The sequence below is a fragment of the Trichomycterus rosablanca genome, chromosome 26, assembly GCF_030014385.1.
Source record: "Trichomycterus rosablanca isolate fTriRos1 chromosome 26, fTriRos1.hap1, whole genome shotgun sequence".
Lineage (NCBI taxonomy): Eukaryota > Metazoa > Chordata > Actinopteri > Siluriformes > Trichomycteridae > Trichomycterus > Trichomycterus rosablanca.
The window spans coordinates 11,454,372-11,470,611 of NC_086013.1; the positions used below are offsets into that span (position 1 = coordinate 11,454,372).

Genomic DNA, 16,240 nt, shown 5'->3' on the forward strand with positions numbered 1-16,240 from the left:
TGTTTTGTAAGGTAACCTTCATAAACCAACCTCATCTAGTTAGCACTGAAAAAAATGGGTTGCAAGGTAAGGGCCTCACCCCCATCAGCGTTATTCCTCAGCCCTGTGCAGGCGCCATCAGTCAGCCAGCAGGGGCCGCAGTTGCACCAGTTATTAGGACCTGTGAGCCGACTTTTTACCCCTAACCCTGAACAACAGCCAATCGTTGTTCATGCAGCCGCCCAACCCAGTCGGAAGGCAGAGCTGAGATTCGATACGATGTATTCGAAACCCCAACTCTGGTGAGCTAGCGTACTTTTACCGCTGCGCCACCTGAGCGGCTGAGACCAAGTTTTGATGGTGAATTTTGCATTTAACCACCACATAAATTCTGTAAATGATAATGAATCAAGACTTGGAACTAAAATCCAACTCTTGTTAATAAAATGTCTTTTAATGCTGTAAATTAGAATCTGTCAAATGTCAGGGTTGGCATGTTTTAAACAGGTTAAATACAGCACTAAAAATAATTAGATTGAAAGCCAGATACTGAAATCCACCTTGGGTCTACATGCAACATGTGAATAAATGTAGTTTATTAGCTTAAACTATAGAATCAGAGAGGGACATTTAAAATAACATGTCAATTTATAGCTCTAGATATTATCAATAAGGACAAAGTTTATATGCCTTTTAGGAGAAGACAAAAATCAAACAATTCATTGTTCTACTTAATTTATTATTATGTTTAGAGGCATTTTTGGTCAATTAAGACAGTATAGATTCTTGGAATTCTTTTAATATAATTGTAATATATTATTTCAGTATCCTATCCACAGCAGAACAAATCTTGTTACTTTGGCAGTGAGTGAGTGTCAGATGCTAGCATTACATTAGCTTTAGCAAAGGAGGCTAGTCTTGTGGACGACGGCACAGGATGGCACTGAATCAGACACTGGGGCTGAGTGAACAGAGAGCATGCAAAGTGCTGTGATTGATGACTTGAATAGAAGCACACAATGTTTATCAGTGCTTTTTTTCTGCCTTACTATAATGTTCCACCAGTTAGTGAATATTTGTGTCAACCTACAACACACAAAGCAGCGACAGATTAAAAGACGAGGGTTAAGGTGCCATGCAGATGTTAGTCAAATGTAATACAACAACAACAGCACTGAAATGCGGTTAGAATGACATTGGGGTGTTTTAATGTATTTATTATTATCATCATTATTATTATTGTTATTTTTCTCTTGTGCATCCGCTACATGAGTCACATCGAGATATCAGTAGAGATGCTAACAATGCAATTTCCGACTGTTGAATACTGTAAAATGTGACAGAAAATAATCACAAAGAAGGATTTCAATAATCATACAATGTGATTTTTGCTTTCACCATAACAAAACACCAGACAAAGTGTTAAACTAACAAGGGTGATTTCTTTCCCCCCCACTTCTTTGTTTATTAGAACCCAAATACAAGAATTGCAGGTCACTATAGCATCAGTTTATGGTTAATAATTACGGCCTTGTGTAGCATACTTCAGCAAAGAAAATAAGAAAAAATACATAATTAATTTAAACAGTTCAGTAAAAAGTAATAAATAGAAAATAATAATAATCAGATTGAATTCTAGTCATTTCTTATTCCTATGAATACATAACATCTACATTTTTCTTTCAAAGTTAATGTCAAGCTACAGTATATAAATACATCACCAGCATGCACAATATTGTAGTAACGAGAATATTGGAGCAGTAATCGTTTTACACTGAGAAACAGTATAATAGGCAAGTGCAGTGTTTCATTTTTTGTTGTTGTTGAAAAATAAAAAAAAAGTAAACAAAAAATCCTCCCAAAATATCACAAACCTCAAAGCTGCTTTAAGATCTTCTACCGTTTTGACATTGCCAGCACAGCACAGTCTCCATCTTACTTTTAAAGTCCATGAAAATAAAAAGAAAGACAGCCGATAGTTCCAGTTCCGTTCAGTGTGTTGTGACGTGGATCCTAATAACAAAGCAACGGGATTCGTTTTGACAGATTCACACAATACAGTTAAATTATAATGAACACAATTTCTACAGGAAATAAACTGCACGTTTCAAAGCACGGTTCTTGTTTATTCGCTTAGTTTATTATACTCCATTTGTCGATTGTGAATCTGCTGCGGCTTGCACAACCCTGATCTGATCAAGGACAGCCGGATCACCACACGCCCCCTCTGATACGTGTCTGATCTGCAGCCGCTTCTTTTCACCTGCCAGCGTAAGGTATCACGTATGGAGAGCCACGCTGCGTTCAGTGTGACCCCCAATCCACACCCTCCACTTAGACAGGAATCCCGATCATTCCCGGAGTTCGGATATCGCAGCGGCAGCGGGAAAAGACCCACAGGTGGCTGTGTTTGTGTGGACGCCCGGCCAGGTCGGTGGTTCTGTGGTGGCTCCACAGTGGTGTGTTAGAATGTTAGACTACTGCGCCACTCGATTACCCCAAAAGTTCGCATTTAATATTTTTGATTTTATTTTTTCCAACGTGTTACATTTAGTTAATCAATTGAAATTGTGCTATAAAAATAGCAGTGCAATATCATAGCATTTTCCCTGTAGAAGATGTGTTTACTTATCCTGTCTGAACTTAAAGGAAAAACCAGGGGCGTCTAAACTTCTCCATTAGACTTTTGAAAATATTGGTATGTCTATAAGAAGTGGGTAATATAGTCAACATCATCTATCATTGTATATATTCTTAATATCACAGTAATGCTAAATATCACGTAGTACTTTTGGAATAAAAGTGGCATTTTTTCATGGCAAATATACCTTTAGAGTCCTGTAAAAATTCAGTTCCTCTGCATCCCCCGCCCAATCTAATCGTTTCCAATTACCTGGTTATTTCTCCGCTCCACTGCTGCAGACCCCTACTCTGGCCGAAGAGGGCTGACCCAAACACACGCCCCCTCCGACACGTGCACGAGTTGGGTTCACACAGGGATCAGTATCGCGTACAGAGTCACGCACTGATCTCTGTTATCCCCCGTCTACCCTGTGTGCAGGCGCCATTGACCAGCCAGCAGAGGCCGCAATTGCAGCATTGATAGAAATATCTCAGCCCACCAATTTGGCAGACGTCAGCCAATCGAGTCTGTGGTAGCAGAGCTGGGATTTGAACTTGTGAGTTCACTGGTGCGTGTTTTAGTTTATAGCACCAGTCTATCCATTTAGATGTCTGTCTAAATGGTGGAACCGAATATCTATTGGTAGACACTTTGATATTGTAATAGCAGTATATACTGTCATATCACCCAGCCCATAATGTATTTCTGTTGTTCTTCATGCTATTAAATCTTTATTATATTGTATATTGTGGGTCACTTTATATTTCCAATTTGTATTAATAATAATAATGATGATTCACCTTAAGGACAATAAATAGTTTTAGCTCTTAGTTGAAATAAAATTGTAACTAATGGGCGGAAACTTAAACTACTGTTTTTTTTAGCATAGTCTTTGAGCCCTTGACCACAGTGATGTGTAGATTATTGGGAGCATTTTTGAAGTTCCACGTACAACTATGCTTTAGACGAATGGCTGACTGACTGTTGAGGGCACATTAGGATCCACAAATATGTTTAACACAGACCAAAAAAAACATCCCTTAATCCTTTAATATACTCACTAAAGCCTGTTTGAAAACCTGCAAGGCAATGACATTCAAGTTTATATATTTTTTATCCTCATTATTTTTAACATCTACCCCTGACAGCTTGAAATACTTCCTCCACTTATAAATAAGCAGCTTGACTTTGTCCTACTACAGGAACAGTCCCTATGCCAGTGTACATTTTGCGATGTATTTTAACCCTAGTCTTCTGGTACTTACTGACGAGCCAGGTGCTGTTTTGCTAAATGTTGCATAGGCAACTAAAAATAAGCTGCGAATGTTATTATTAAGATGGTTTTGTTATTTTTTATTTTGTCGAATGTATTTTAATCTAATACCTTTTTGGAAAAAAAGATGAGAACTGCGGCTGTGGTCCTACCATCAGCGAACGTGGCTGTCAACGTTCCATCTGCCCCCCGTTTCATAAATCGTTTTCACTTTGCTTTAATCTTTTTTGTTTTTCTTTATTTTTGTGAGCACGCATGTTTTCTTGTGTGTTACGGCTAGGAAACATGTAATTCTTGAGGATCTTCTCCTCATCATCTTCCTATCTCGCTCTCTTTTTAGTTGTTGCCCTCGCCGCCCTCGTCGTCCTGCTGGTCGCTCGTCCAGAGCGTCAGGTTGTCTCGGAGCAGCTGCATGATGAGGGTGGAGTCTTTGTAGGAGTCCTCGTTGAGCGTGTCCAGCTCAGCGATGGCGTCGTCGAAAGCCGTCTTGGCCAGATGGCACGCCTGCTCGGGTGCGTTCTGGATCTCGTAGTAGAAGACGGAGTAGTTGAGCGCCAGGCCCAGACGGATGGGGTGCGTGGGCTGCATGTGCTCCTTGCTGATCTCGTGAGCCTCGCTGTACGCCTTCTCGGACGACTCGACCACGGCCGCGCGCTTCTCTCCGGTGGCCACCTCGGCCAGGTAGCGATAGTAGTCCCCCTTCATCTTCAGGTAGAAGACCTTGCTCTCGTGCTGGGCCTCGCTGCAGTTCTTGATCAGGAAGTTGTCCAGGAGATTGAGCACGTCCTGGCACACGGCTTCCAGCTCCTTTTCGATCTTCTCACGGTAGGCGCGCACCATTTCGATCTTTTTCTCGTTGCCGTCGGCCGAAGTCTTCTGCTCGATGCTGGAGACGACGCGCCACGATGAGCGCCGCGCACCCACCACGTTCTTGTAGGCTACAGAAAGCAGGTTGCGTTCTTCATTGGACAGGGCTTCGTTCAGCTCCGTCACCTGGTGGAGAGAAGAAATAGAGGGGATTTACAGTTTAAAAAAAAGAAGAAATTTGTACCCTTAAACTCACCGTTTTCCTTAAATTGGGCAATGGGTGGATTGCCAAATTTAAAATACATGGATCAGCCATAACATTTAAATCACCTCCTTGTTTCTACACTCACTGTTCATTTTATCAGCTCCACTTACAACATAGAAGCACTTTGTAGTTCTACAATTACTGACTGTAGTCCATCTATTTCTCTACATACTTTTTTAGCCTGCTTTCACCCTGTTCTTCAATGGTCAGGACCCCAACAGGACCACTACAGAGCAGGTATTATTTAGGTGGTGGATCATTCTCAGCACTGCAGTGACACTGACATGGTGGTGGTGTGTTAGTGTGTGTTGTACTGGTATGAGTAAATCAGACACAGCAGCGCTGCTGGAGTTTTTAAATACTGTGTCCACTCATTGTCCACTCTATTAGACACTCCTACCTAATTGGTCCACCTTGTAGATGTAAAGTCAGAGACGATCGCTCATCTATTGCTGCTGTTTAAGTTGATCATTTTCTAGACCTTCAGCAGTGGTCACAGGACGCTGCCCACAGGGCATTGTTGGCTGGATATTTTTGGTTGGTGGACTATTCTTAGTCCAGCAGTGACGGTAAGGTGTTCAAAAACTCCATCAGCATTGCTGTGTCTGATCCACTCATACAAGCACAACACACACTAACACACCACCACCATGTCAGTGTCGCTGCAGTGCTGAGAATGATCCATCACCCAAATAATACCTACTCTGTAGAGGTCCTGACCATTGAAGAACAGTTTGAAAGGGGCTAACAAAGCATGCAGAGAAACAGATGGATTACAGTCAGTAATTGTAGAACTACAAAGTGCTTCTATATGGCAAGTGGGGCTGATAAAATATAATGTGTACATTTAATTTATGATACCATAGATAGATGGCAGGTGATGGTCAGTCATAACCAAAAAATGAAAAAATACTCCCCTGCTGTTTTTTTTAATTTATTTAATATTTTTTCATTCGCTCTGATCAAATACTACAAGCCCACATTCTATTCATACACCCACACAAATGCAAATATAAATTACTACATGTTTCTGGTCCTGTGGGATGGCAGTTAGCATCAAGAGAAAAAGGATAAGCCCAGTTCTTAACCTTATTTGCTTAGTGCTTCTCTAATTCTAAGAGCAATTCTAATTTTGAGAATGTTACGTTAATCCCAAATGCAAAACCTGAATTATTTGGAAACATACAACTGCTTCTACATTTCTTGTTATGAACACAGCATCATAGAAACGTTTAATTGCTACATCATTTTTCCTGTATATACGCACAATACGATGTAACAAATGCAATCTTCAGTTTCCATAGAAACCAGGCACTTCTCTTTGTTTGGTTGCAGCGGACTGTCTCTCCTGTAGCTTTGGATACACCGACAGTGTCCAAGCATTTGCAGGGATGCGCAGTGTGTGCGTGTGTGTGGGTGGATATGTGTGAGTGCAAATGTGTAACAGTAGAAAAATGTGTGTGAAATAGTAAAGGCAGCATGTATTTGTGTGGGAGTGTTATATAGCTCATTTGTTTTTTTTTAATATGTGACTAAAATACAAAAGAAAAATGTTTTAATTACGGTGAAGAGGAAAAACCAGCTGGTTATTTCTATAACTATTGAAATATCAATATAAAATCTATATTTAAATCTCTGCTGGAGTCAAGGATACAGGGATGAATAGTGTATGTGGGTGGATAAGCATGTGTGCAAATGTGTAACAGTAGTGAAATGTAATGTAGGTGCGAATGCCAACCGGTGGAGAGATATGAAGGTTATAAATAGATATACACTATATGAATGCATATACACTATATGGCCAAAAGTATTTGGACACCTGACCATGAGCTTGTCGGGGATCCCATTTCAAAGACAATTGGTATTCCATTCAATTCAGCTATAACACCAGCCACTCTTCTGAGAGGGCTTTTTACAAGAGTTTGAAGTATACAGTGTATCACAAAAGTGAGTACACCCCTCACATTTCTGCAAATATTTCATTATATCTTTTCATGGGACAACACTATAGAAATAAAACTTGGATATAACTTAGAGTAGTCAGTGTACAACTTGTATAGCAGTGTAGATTTACTGTCTTCTGAAAATAACTCAACACACAGCCATTAATGTCTAAATGGCTGGCAACATAAGTGAGTACACCCCACAGTGAACATGTCCAAATTGTGCCCAAAGTGTCAATATTTTGTGTGACCACCATTATTATCCAGCACTGCCTTAACCCTCCTGGGCATGGAATTCACCAGAGCTGCACAGGTTGCTACTGGAATCCTCTTCCACTCCTCCATGATGACATCACGGAGCTGGTGGATGTTAGACACCTTGAACTCCTCCACCTTCCACTTGAGGATGCCCCACAGGTGCTCAATTGGGTTTAGTCCATCACCTTTACCTTCAGCTTCCTCAGCAAGGCAGTTGTCATCTTGGAGGTTGTGTTTGGGGTCGTTATCCTGTTGGAAAACTGCCATGAGGCCCAGTTTTCGAAGGGAGGGATCATGCTCTGTTTCAGAATGTCACAGTACATGTTGGAATTCATGTTTCCCTCAATGAACTGCAGCTCCCCAGTGCCAGCAACACTCATGCAGCCCAAGACCATGATGCTACCACCACCATGCTTGACTGTAGGCAAGATACAGTTGTCTTGGTACTTCTCACCAGGGCGCTGCCACATATGCTGGACACCATCTGAGCCAAACAAGTTTATCTTGGTCTCGTCAGACCACAGGGCATTCCAGTAATCCATGTTCTTGGACTGCTTGTCTTCAGCAAACTGTTTGCGGGCTTTCTTGTGCGTCAGCTTCCTTCTGGGATGACGACCATGCAGACCGAGTTGATGCAGTGTGCGGCGTATGGTCTGAGCACTGACAGGCTGACCTCCCACGTCTTCAACCTCTGCAGCAATGCTGGCAGCACTCATGTGTCTATTTTTTAAAGCCAACCTCTGGATATGACGCCGAACACGTGGACTCGACTTCTTTGGTCGACCCTGGCGAAGCCTGTTCCGAGTGGAACCTGTCCTGGAAAACCGCTGTATGACCTTGGCCACCATGCTGTAGCTCAGTTTCAGGGTGTTAGCAATCTTCTTATAGCCCAGGCCATCTTTGTGGAGAGCAACAATTCTATTTCTCACATCCTCAGAGAGTTCTTTGCCATGAGGTGCCATGTTGAATATCCAGTGGCCAGTATGAGAGAATTGTACCCAAAACACCAAATTTAACAGCCCTGCTCCCCATTTACACCTGGGACCTTGACACATGACACCAGGGAGGGACAACGACACATTTGGGCACAATTTGGACATGTTCACTGTGGGGTGTACTCACTTATGTTGCAGCTATTTAGACATTAATGGCTGTGTGTTGAGTTATTTTCAGAAGACAGTAAATCTGCACTGCTATACAAGCTGTACACTGACTACTCTAAGTTATATCCAAGTTTCATGTCTATAGTGTTGTCCCATGAAAAGATATAATCAAATATTTGCAGAAATGTGAGGGGTGTACTCACTTTTGTGATACACTGTATATATGTAAAAAACTGTGCCCATTCAGTCAAAAGATGACAGCATTTGTATGGATGGGCACTAATGTTGGTCAGGAAAAGTCTTGACCAAGGTGTTCCAGTTCATTCTAAAGCTGTTCAATGAGGCTGAGGTCAAGGCTCTGTGCAGGCCACTGGAGTGTCTTTAAACCGAGATTTTCTTCATGTCTTTATAGAGCTTGCTTTGTGCACAGGGATACAGTCATGATAGAACAGAAAAAGTATGTCTGGTGTGTATGTCCATATAGTATGTATGTGATCGTCTCCACATAGATCAAATAGATCTGCTGTCACAGAATCACGGCGCCAAATGAAGTTTCACACCTTGGACAGGACGCCAATCCATTGGGGTGCATTGGCCACCCTCCTCAAAGTCAAGTAAAGTCAAATGTATCTGTATAGAGCTTTTTGCAATGGACATTGTCTCAAAGCATCCAGTACCTTTTGAGCAAGCCGAGCGCGACAGTAGCAAAAAAAAAAAAAAAAACTCCTTTAAAATTACAGGACGAACCTTGAGAGGAACCAGACTCAGCAGGGACCCATCCTCCTTGGGTGGAAATAATGTCTGTAGGCAATGTAGATGCCCAACTGGCCGATAGCGCAGCTGTGAATTGGAACCCTGGATCCCAGCGGTAGTGGGTTAGCGCAATTTACCACTGCACCATCTGAACGCTACTACTAATAAAACATTAACTTGACACCTACAAGTGAAATTAAATTGAACTGTACAAATGAATTGTGGCTTATCGGGAAAATGTCAGTGCACTAGACCATCAGTGGAAAATATGTTTTAAGGGTAATATGGGAAGCTGATGCCTTGCCTTCCTCATCGGGAACAGCAGACTGCTGCAGCCTTGGATATTGCCAAAGGTCTGAGAACACAGAAAAGTGTCCAGTTATTTCTGCTAGTGAAATATCACAATCACCCTCACACCCTTTTTTTTGGAAGGGGACAGGAGAAGCTTATCTTCTTTGTTTGACCGTAGCAGACAGTCTCTGCCGCAGCCTTGGATACGACGACAGTGTCCGGGCATTTGCAGGGATGAACGGTGTGTGTGGGTGTCCAGTTCTGCCTATTTAAGCAAGTGTAAAACAGTACAGTAATGTAAGTGCTGAGGTTGTTAAGAATGAACCCATTAACCACCGACTAGCAAAAAAATTCTGTCAATAAATAAAATCCGTCCAATTTAATACCACTAATATGTGCTTAGCACGACATGAATATTGCACTCATGCTTCCCGTCTTGGAAACACATGCTTCCATTATAAAAACTAACTCATGATAAAGCAACTAGGAAGTTAAATTATTTAGATCACAGACAGGTGTTAATTCTGACAGTGAACAGACTGCATTTATAATTTTAAACCCTGTCTAGGACATTTTGCTTAAGGCTTTAATATTAAGGTGGGATGTGGCCACTATGGACTCACTGCTGAATTTATTAAGCAGATAAGCCATGTTAAGATTTCTGTCCTTCTGCATTTCCATTATGACCGGCAAAGGGGGCATGAAGGAACAGATGATTGACATCTCAGTCTCTCTTTATTGATCGTCACCTGTGCCTAATAAGCGTTAATTCGCTCCAGGTGGACGGATTTATATATATATAATGGTTTCTCAGTCTCCTTGTCTGGCAGACTTGCTTTTGAGACTGTGGTGCCAGGTGCTTGGTCCAGTCTGGCTTTCTGCTGCCTGTGTTCTGTATCTTTTTGGAAATACAGCCCAGTGTCTTGGGCCTCTCATTGGAACCGCCCTGGGAGAGCAAACTGTGAGCAGCAACATTGCTTTTCTAGCATTAACACACAGTCCCTAAAAGTTTCCTAAAGAAAATGCCTTTTCCAAACTGTTGTCAACACACTGGACTTTATTAAATTTGCTATGGTAATTAAGGTCCTGGACTATAAATCGGATGGCCACTGGTTCTAGCTCCACGAAGGATTCTAGCTCCTTAACACTTGCATTACGTCACAGTTGTAAATCACTTTGGATTAAAAGCATTTACTTAATGCCCGTAATGTAAATGTAATTAATAATTCCAAGAGTAGCTTTAATATACGAGTTGCACCTAAATTAGCATATGATCTGCTAGCTACTGACTTTCTATTTTTAAAGTCTATACTTCAAATGCTGAACTCATTCTGTCTTGATGTTCATTTTAATGTTATCGTTCTACCTAACTGCCATGTAACGTGTTTATTTATTCAGTAAAGCTTAAAACAGTGATGATGACCATTGACTAATACTGACTGGTTATAAAAGAAGTTCAAAAGAATTTGGCATAGAAAAACCAAAGACAAAAGTGGTTGAACAAATGTTTTCCTTATTGCTTATGTTTAATTGCCTAATCAAAAGATTTATTTGTCTTCTCTCCAGGGCAAAAGAGATGCAGACGTAAAGTAATATATCTTGCCTTCATTTTCTGACAGAGGTTGCGCACTAAAGCATGTAATGAAAAAGTGATGGGATCCTGGGGTGGAGAGAAATGGGCTGGATAGGGAAATGGAACTAAAGATGATTTTGCTTGGAAGTATGTTCTTCTTATGTAACCAGACTGGTGCAGGCGGAAAATAAAATGCAAAGAAGCTTTGCTGAAGAGTAGGTGGACCAGAATGGCATTCTCTGTGATTATGGAAGTTAAGAAGACACAAATAATGTGCTGTAATGCACACATACTATATGGCAAAGGTATGTGGACACCTGACCATGAGCATGCTTGACATTTTATTTCAGAACCATTCTCATTAAAATACAGCCCCCCCCTCCCCCCCCCAAAAAAAAAAGAGGTGTTACCTTGAACTCCTTTTAAAAGATTCAGCTTGTCCAGCATTTTTTTTTCTTTAGGGGATAAGTGCTCTTACTGTGATTCAGTGGAGTCCCGTGAACTATAAAATTGTTTTGTTACCTATTAGGGACTAATATATTTTAATAACTCTCTGAGTTTCTTTTAATTGTGGCATAGTGTGCTGATTGTCAAGTCAACTTAATTTATATAACGCTTTTTACAATAGACATTGTCTCAAAGCAACTTTACAAAATCCAGGACCAACAAATACAAAAAAACCCTGTTGAGCAAGCCGAGGGCGACTGTGGCAAGGAAAAACTCCCTGAAAGAAACCTTGAGAGGAACCAGACTCATCAGGGCCCATCCTTCTTGGGTGGCCTGGAGGATACTTTAAATAAATAGGATTTACACAAATCATAAACACAGAATTAAATGAACTAAAAGTTATAACTAGCAATAAGTAAATAAATAATTATAGAGTTATTAATAATAATAGAGTTATTATTAATCGTTGAGACAAATGTTTGCAAACTGCATATTTTTGTAAAATTTTTAAGTAAGAAGAATTAAAAACATCTGCACCTATTAAAATCTTTATGCAAATGTTACCATACAGTTACTTTATATATAAAAAAAAAAAAAAAAGTAATTTAGGCATGTGCAAAGGTTTGGATGCTTTGGACAGTTTGATTTTTCTTCCCAGCTCTGGCAGGGGACCACTGTTCCATGTTCTTTTTATTGGATGCAGTTAAACATGCTCTAAAGTCAAACACTGACAAGGATGTAGGAGGCCATGCTACAAGGTTATATCACAATATGCACAGCACATACAGTTAACAGATGTATGTTTACATTTTTACACTCTTTACCAATATATACCAAGGGTGCCTAACATTTAGAGTCTGTGTTAGATATTCATGTAGAGATCTAACTCATCTCATCTCCTATCAGCAAAATCAGCCAGACCATGACGAAGCATTCTGAATCAGTAGACTACTTCCTGTTCTGCTCACTTTCAAATGGAACAATGCCATTTCTGCTAGCAATTAATTAACCTAGCCCTCAGCTTAAAGTAGGCCCCATGGTTTGTGTTCTTTTGTAATAATTGTTACCTAGATACATTGCTTAATAGGAATAAAATGTATTCAAATTGGTATCTAATAAATAAATATCAAATTCAGTTCGAAATAACTACACACACAGTTGATCGATGTGCATTTGTAATAATCGACCGCTGGGTAGCATAAAGAGCCAACATGGTACCAACATGGGCGAGAGGAGCCACAGACTAGATGTGCATTGCCCAACGTGGGTGTGAGGCAGTGGAATTACAATAGGGAATTGGAAATGACTAAATTGGGAGAAAAAGAGAGCAATTAAAAAAAAGATTTTAATGCTGATTGCTAAATGTTATCAGACAGTCAGAAATTTATTGATTTGTAGACTTATGCTAATTATTAGTATGCTGAGGCGTAACATCTAGTATTAGGCCAATGAATGGTTAAATGCTCTTATGAAAATTTGAAGTGCAAGAAAAACCTCTACTTGGATATCTGCATGCTACAATAGATAGCTGCATGCTACATGCTATGTTGTAGCACAATCTGGGACTTCCGTAAGCTAATGGATTGCTGAATATGCTTATAATATGATATTCAGTTTGTGGTAGTGTTTTGAAAATGTATCCATTAATGATTAATGAAAATTTGTTGATAAAAAACATTTAAAAAAATATAAAAATCTGATAGCCACCGATAGCATTTACTTCAAATTGTTTCAAGGTAGAGGCTACATTGTAGCATGCTCAGGTATTGTCTTAGTGTAATTAACGTCTTACGATGAGGCTGCATATTGTATGAACTTATTGGTGACATTTTGCAAATGTATACACACCAATATGTAACAAGGCAGGTTTTTTTTTTATATTATAAAATTAGATGTTCACTGGAATAAAATATAGGGAAATATATTGTAGCTCCAGGCTACAATAGTATGCTAACGTAATTCTTCAAAGAAACAAATTGCTTAAAATGAAGTGGTGTTAATACAGTATATTAGATAATGGTTTCTCTCTCTTTTTTTAATTGTGTGTGTTTTTTAATAAAAAGTCATAACTGATTATTCTTTTAGTTTGACTATATAGTTTTAAGCTGCAGGCTATATTGTAGCATGGTCATGTGTGGCGACAATAACAGGATGGTGCATTTGCATTTGTTCACATAACAGCTTCCACTTTTCTAGGAGGGCTTTCCACAAGGTTTTGGATGATGTTGGTAGGAATTTGTGCCCAGTGAGTCAAAATAGTATTTGTAAGGTCAGGTATGAATGTTGAACAAGAAGCCCTGGCTTGCAATTGATGTTCCAATTTATTTCAAGGGTGTTCAGAGGAGTTGAGGTCAGGGCTCTGTGCAGGCCACTTAAGTCCCTCCATGCTAAACTCATCAAATTATGTGTATATAGACAATGTTTTGTGTTTGAACAGAACAAAACCCTCTAAAACCCTCTTGATTAAAACAACTTTTTGCAATATGTGATGTTAAAACATCTTAATGAAATGTAATAATTGTCTACATCTTTTCGAACAGATTTACATTTTTGTCATTTAGCAAACGCCTTAATCCAAAGCGACTTACAGTCGTGACAGTATAAAGTCTAAGCAATTGAGAGTTAAGGGCCTTGCTCAAGGGTCCAACAGTGGCAACCTGGCAGTGGTGGGGATTGAACCAGTGACCTTCTGATTACTAGTCCACTACCTTAACCACTAGGCTACAGCTTCCCTTCAGATACATTTCTGTTAAGTAGCTGCTGGCTACACTATATCATGCGGAGGTATTTCCTTAATCCTCTGCAGTATAATATTCTTAAAATTTTAATCAGCCGGGACGCAATGGGTCCTAACAGCGTCCAAAAGCCACTCTCGCGGACTGAACGCCGCATGTATTAATAAAATGGAATAATTGGCCTCTGGCATAGCGGTGTGGGCCACGCTATCATGAATTGCAGGCCTTAGCTTGACAACCTTGTCTGGTAAATAGCAATATATGTGGTTGACTATTAAATTAGGAAATCGGTGGTACTCTAAGACTCTAAGAATGTATACATTTATATATTTTGGTTTATAATAAAAAAATTGATTAGCCTAAGTATATAAAAAAGCTAAGTATAGCCGCAAGCTACACTGTAGCATGCTGTGGTATTTCCTGTCTAATAAATGACTAAGATTTACTTTTGGTATTTAGTCTGTTGTGACTAAAACAGTCTGAAATGTGTTAATTAACATTAAAATAATAATAATAAATCTGATTTTTGACACGTAGATAACATTTAGTTTAATAGTTGCAAGCAGCAGGCACCATTGTAGCATAATGAGGTATTCCCTGATGCTAATGAATAGCCAAAAGTGAAGATGCCTACATCGCCTTATGTGTGGTCATCCAATAAATATGATCTTGTTCTAAATGATTTAAGATATCTATTATCTATTGTAGGTTTGCTGATGTGATTTTATGGGGTTTAAGGAATGCTGATGGAGTAGTGAAATGGTGCAGTACGGACTCTGCACCTTGGCATAAAACCTGCACACGCCTTTCTGAGGGAGGGGGGGGGGGGGCAGCTGTGGGATGCTGCTGTCGCCACCAAAAAGCTGCAGATCATTATTACAACATTACAACATTTCTACATTGTGACAGTTGTATGAATGACTGTATGAATCATATAACTAGACGTCAGTCGTGGTGGTTTATATGTTAATCTTATATAAAACGAACTGCGGGTCGTTTATGAGATTGTAGACACAAAGCGAGGCGTGAGACAGCATCGCCGCATCCTTCATAACGATGAACATCATCATACAGATCCTGGATGCCATCATAATGCATGACTGTGCAGCCGAATTATATTGGTGCAAATAAAAACATCACTCTGTTAACGGAGTAATCGGATCATCCAGATTTACATTTCTAGTTGGAAGACATTGCATAACACAGTTGTTCTCTGCAGAACCACATTGGTATTGGATTTGATCTCATTTTTAAACCTCGATCCTTCTATGGACATGTACTGTATGTCCAGTCTGTTGTTCCTAGGGATGTGGCCAAAGGCACCGCCCCAAAATTAAACACCATTCAGTCGATCACGACACACCACACCAGTCATTCCATATTAATTAAAGTATTTTTATATCATAAATACTGTATAGTACACATTTAGTACTTTGCGTTACACTGAGACCTATGCATGGTATGATATGCATACATACATCCATCCTGACTGCAGTCAGATTGCACAAATCAAGGGCCTTGCTGTAATATTGAAATGGATCATATATCTGCATTATTGCTATTCAATTAATTCACCTCTTAAAATTGTCTTGCAAGATCATATGCATTCCAATATCCTACAATTCTGTTCCATTATCGACCATATAAACTCGTGTATCCCGAATGAAACCAGAACAGACGGAGAATGATGAATCATATGAATGATGAATCTGTCAGTCAATAAAAATTCTGATGCACAAACTTACCGATTTCATGGCACCTGCCATATCGTCGTATCTCTCAGCCTGCTCTGCCAGTCTGGCTTTCTGAACCAGCTGCTCACGGTCCACCATTTTTCCGCAAAAAGTCTCGTTTGTGAGCGTTAACTGAGTTTAGGTAAAGGTGAATGTATGTGGTGAGCGATGCAGTATAGAAGCGCTTGCACACGCACGCTCTCTCTCCTTCTGCAGCTGCTCGGGTGCGCTCTGCGCGTGCCGACAGTACTCCCCGCCCCGCCCCGCCCCGCGCTACGCTTTCTCCTCGTTGCGTCATCACAGAGCTAACGGGCGCGACCCAGTCTGCTGATGTAACGTTCCTTATATGGGCAGGTGGGGGTGCACGTGTTAACCGCTTAAACCAGCGGTGTCAAACTCATGTTCACCGAGGGCCACATCAGCATTATTGTGGCCCTCAAAGGGCCGATTGTAACGT

The 16,240-nt window shown here is 40.2% G+C and overlaps 1 protein-coding gene across 1 annotated transcript; it reads right to left on the reverse strand.

The window, feature by feature from the left end:
- Window positions 1-1,164: 1,164 nt before the first annotated feature.
- On the reverse strand, window positions 1,165-15,985 carry ywhag1 (3-monooxygenase/tryptophan 5-monooxygenase activation protein, gamma polypeptide 1). Its single transcript, XM_062988283.1, has 2 exons — window positions 15,796-15,985; window positions 1,165-4,868 (listed from the first exon to the last, which is right to left on the reverse strand). The coding sequence occupies exons 1-2, from the start codon at window positions 15,880-15,882 to the stop codon at window positions 4,212-4,214; spliced, it is 744 nt and encodes a 247-aa protein (XP_062844353.1). The 5' UTR covers window positions 15,883-15,985; the 3' UTR covers window positions 1,165-4,211.
- Between the last annotated feature and the right edge of the window lie 255 nt (window positions 15,986-16,240).

Bases quoted from the DNA above. Each gene is read 5' to 3' on its own strand.
- ywhag1 (XM_062988283.1), bottom strand. From the start codon at position 15,882: ATGGTGGACCGTGAGCAGCTGGTTCAGAAAGCCAGACTGGCAGAGCAG. The intron at 4,869-15,795 runs GTAAGTTTGTGC...TCTCTCCACCAG, and splicing joins TGGCAGGTGCCATGAAATCG to GTGACGGAGCTGAACGAAGC.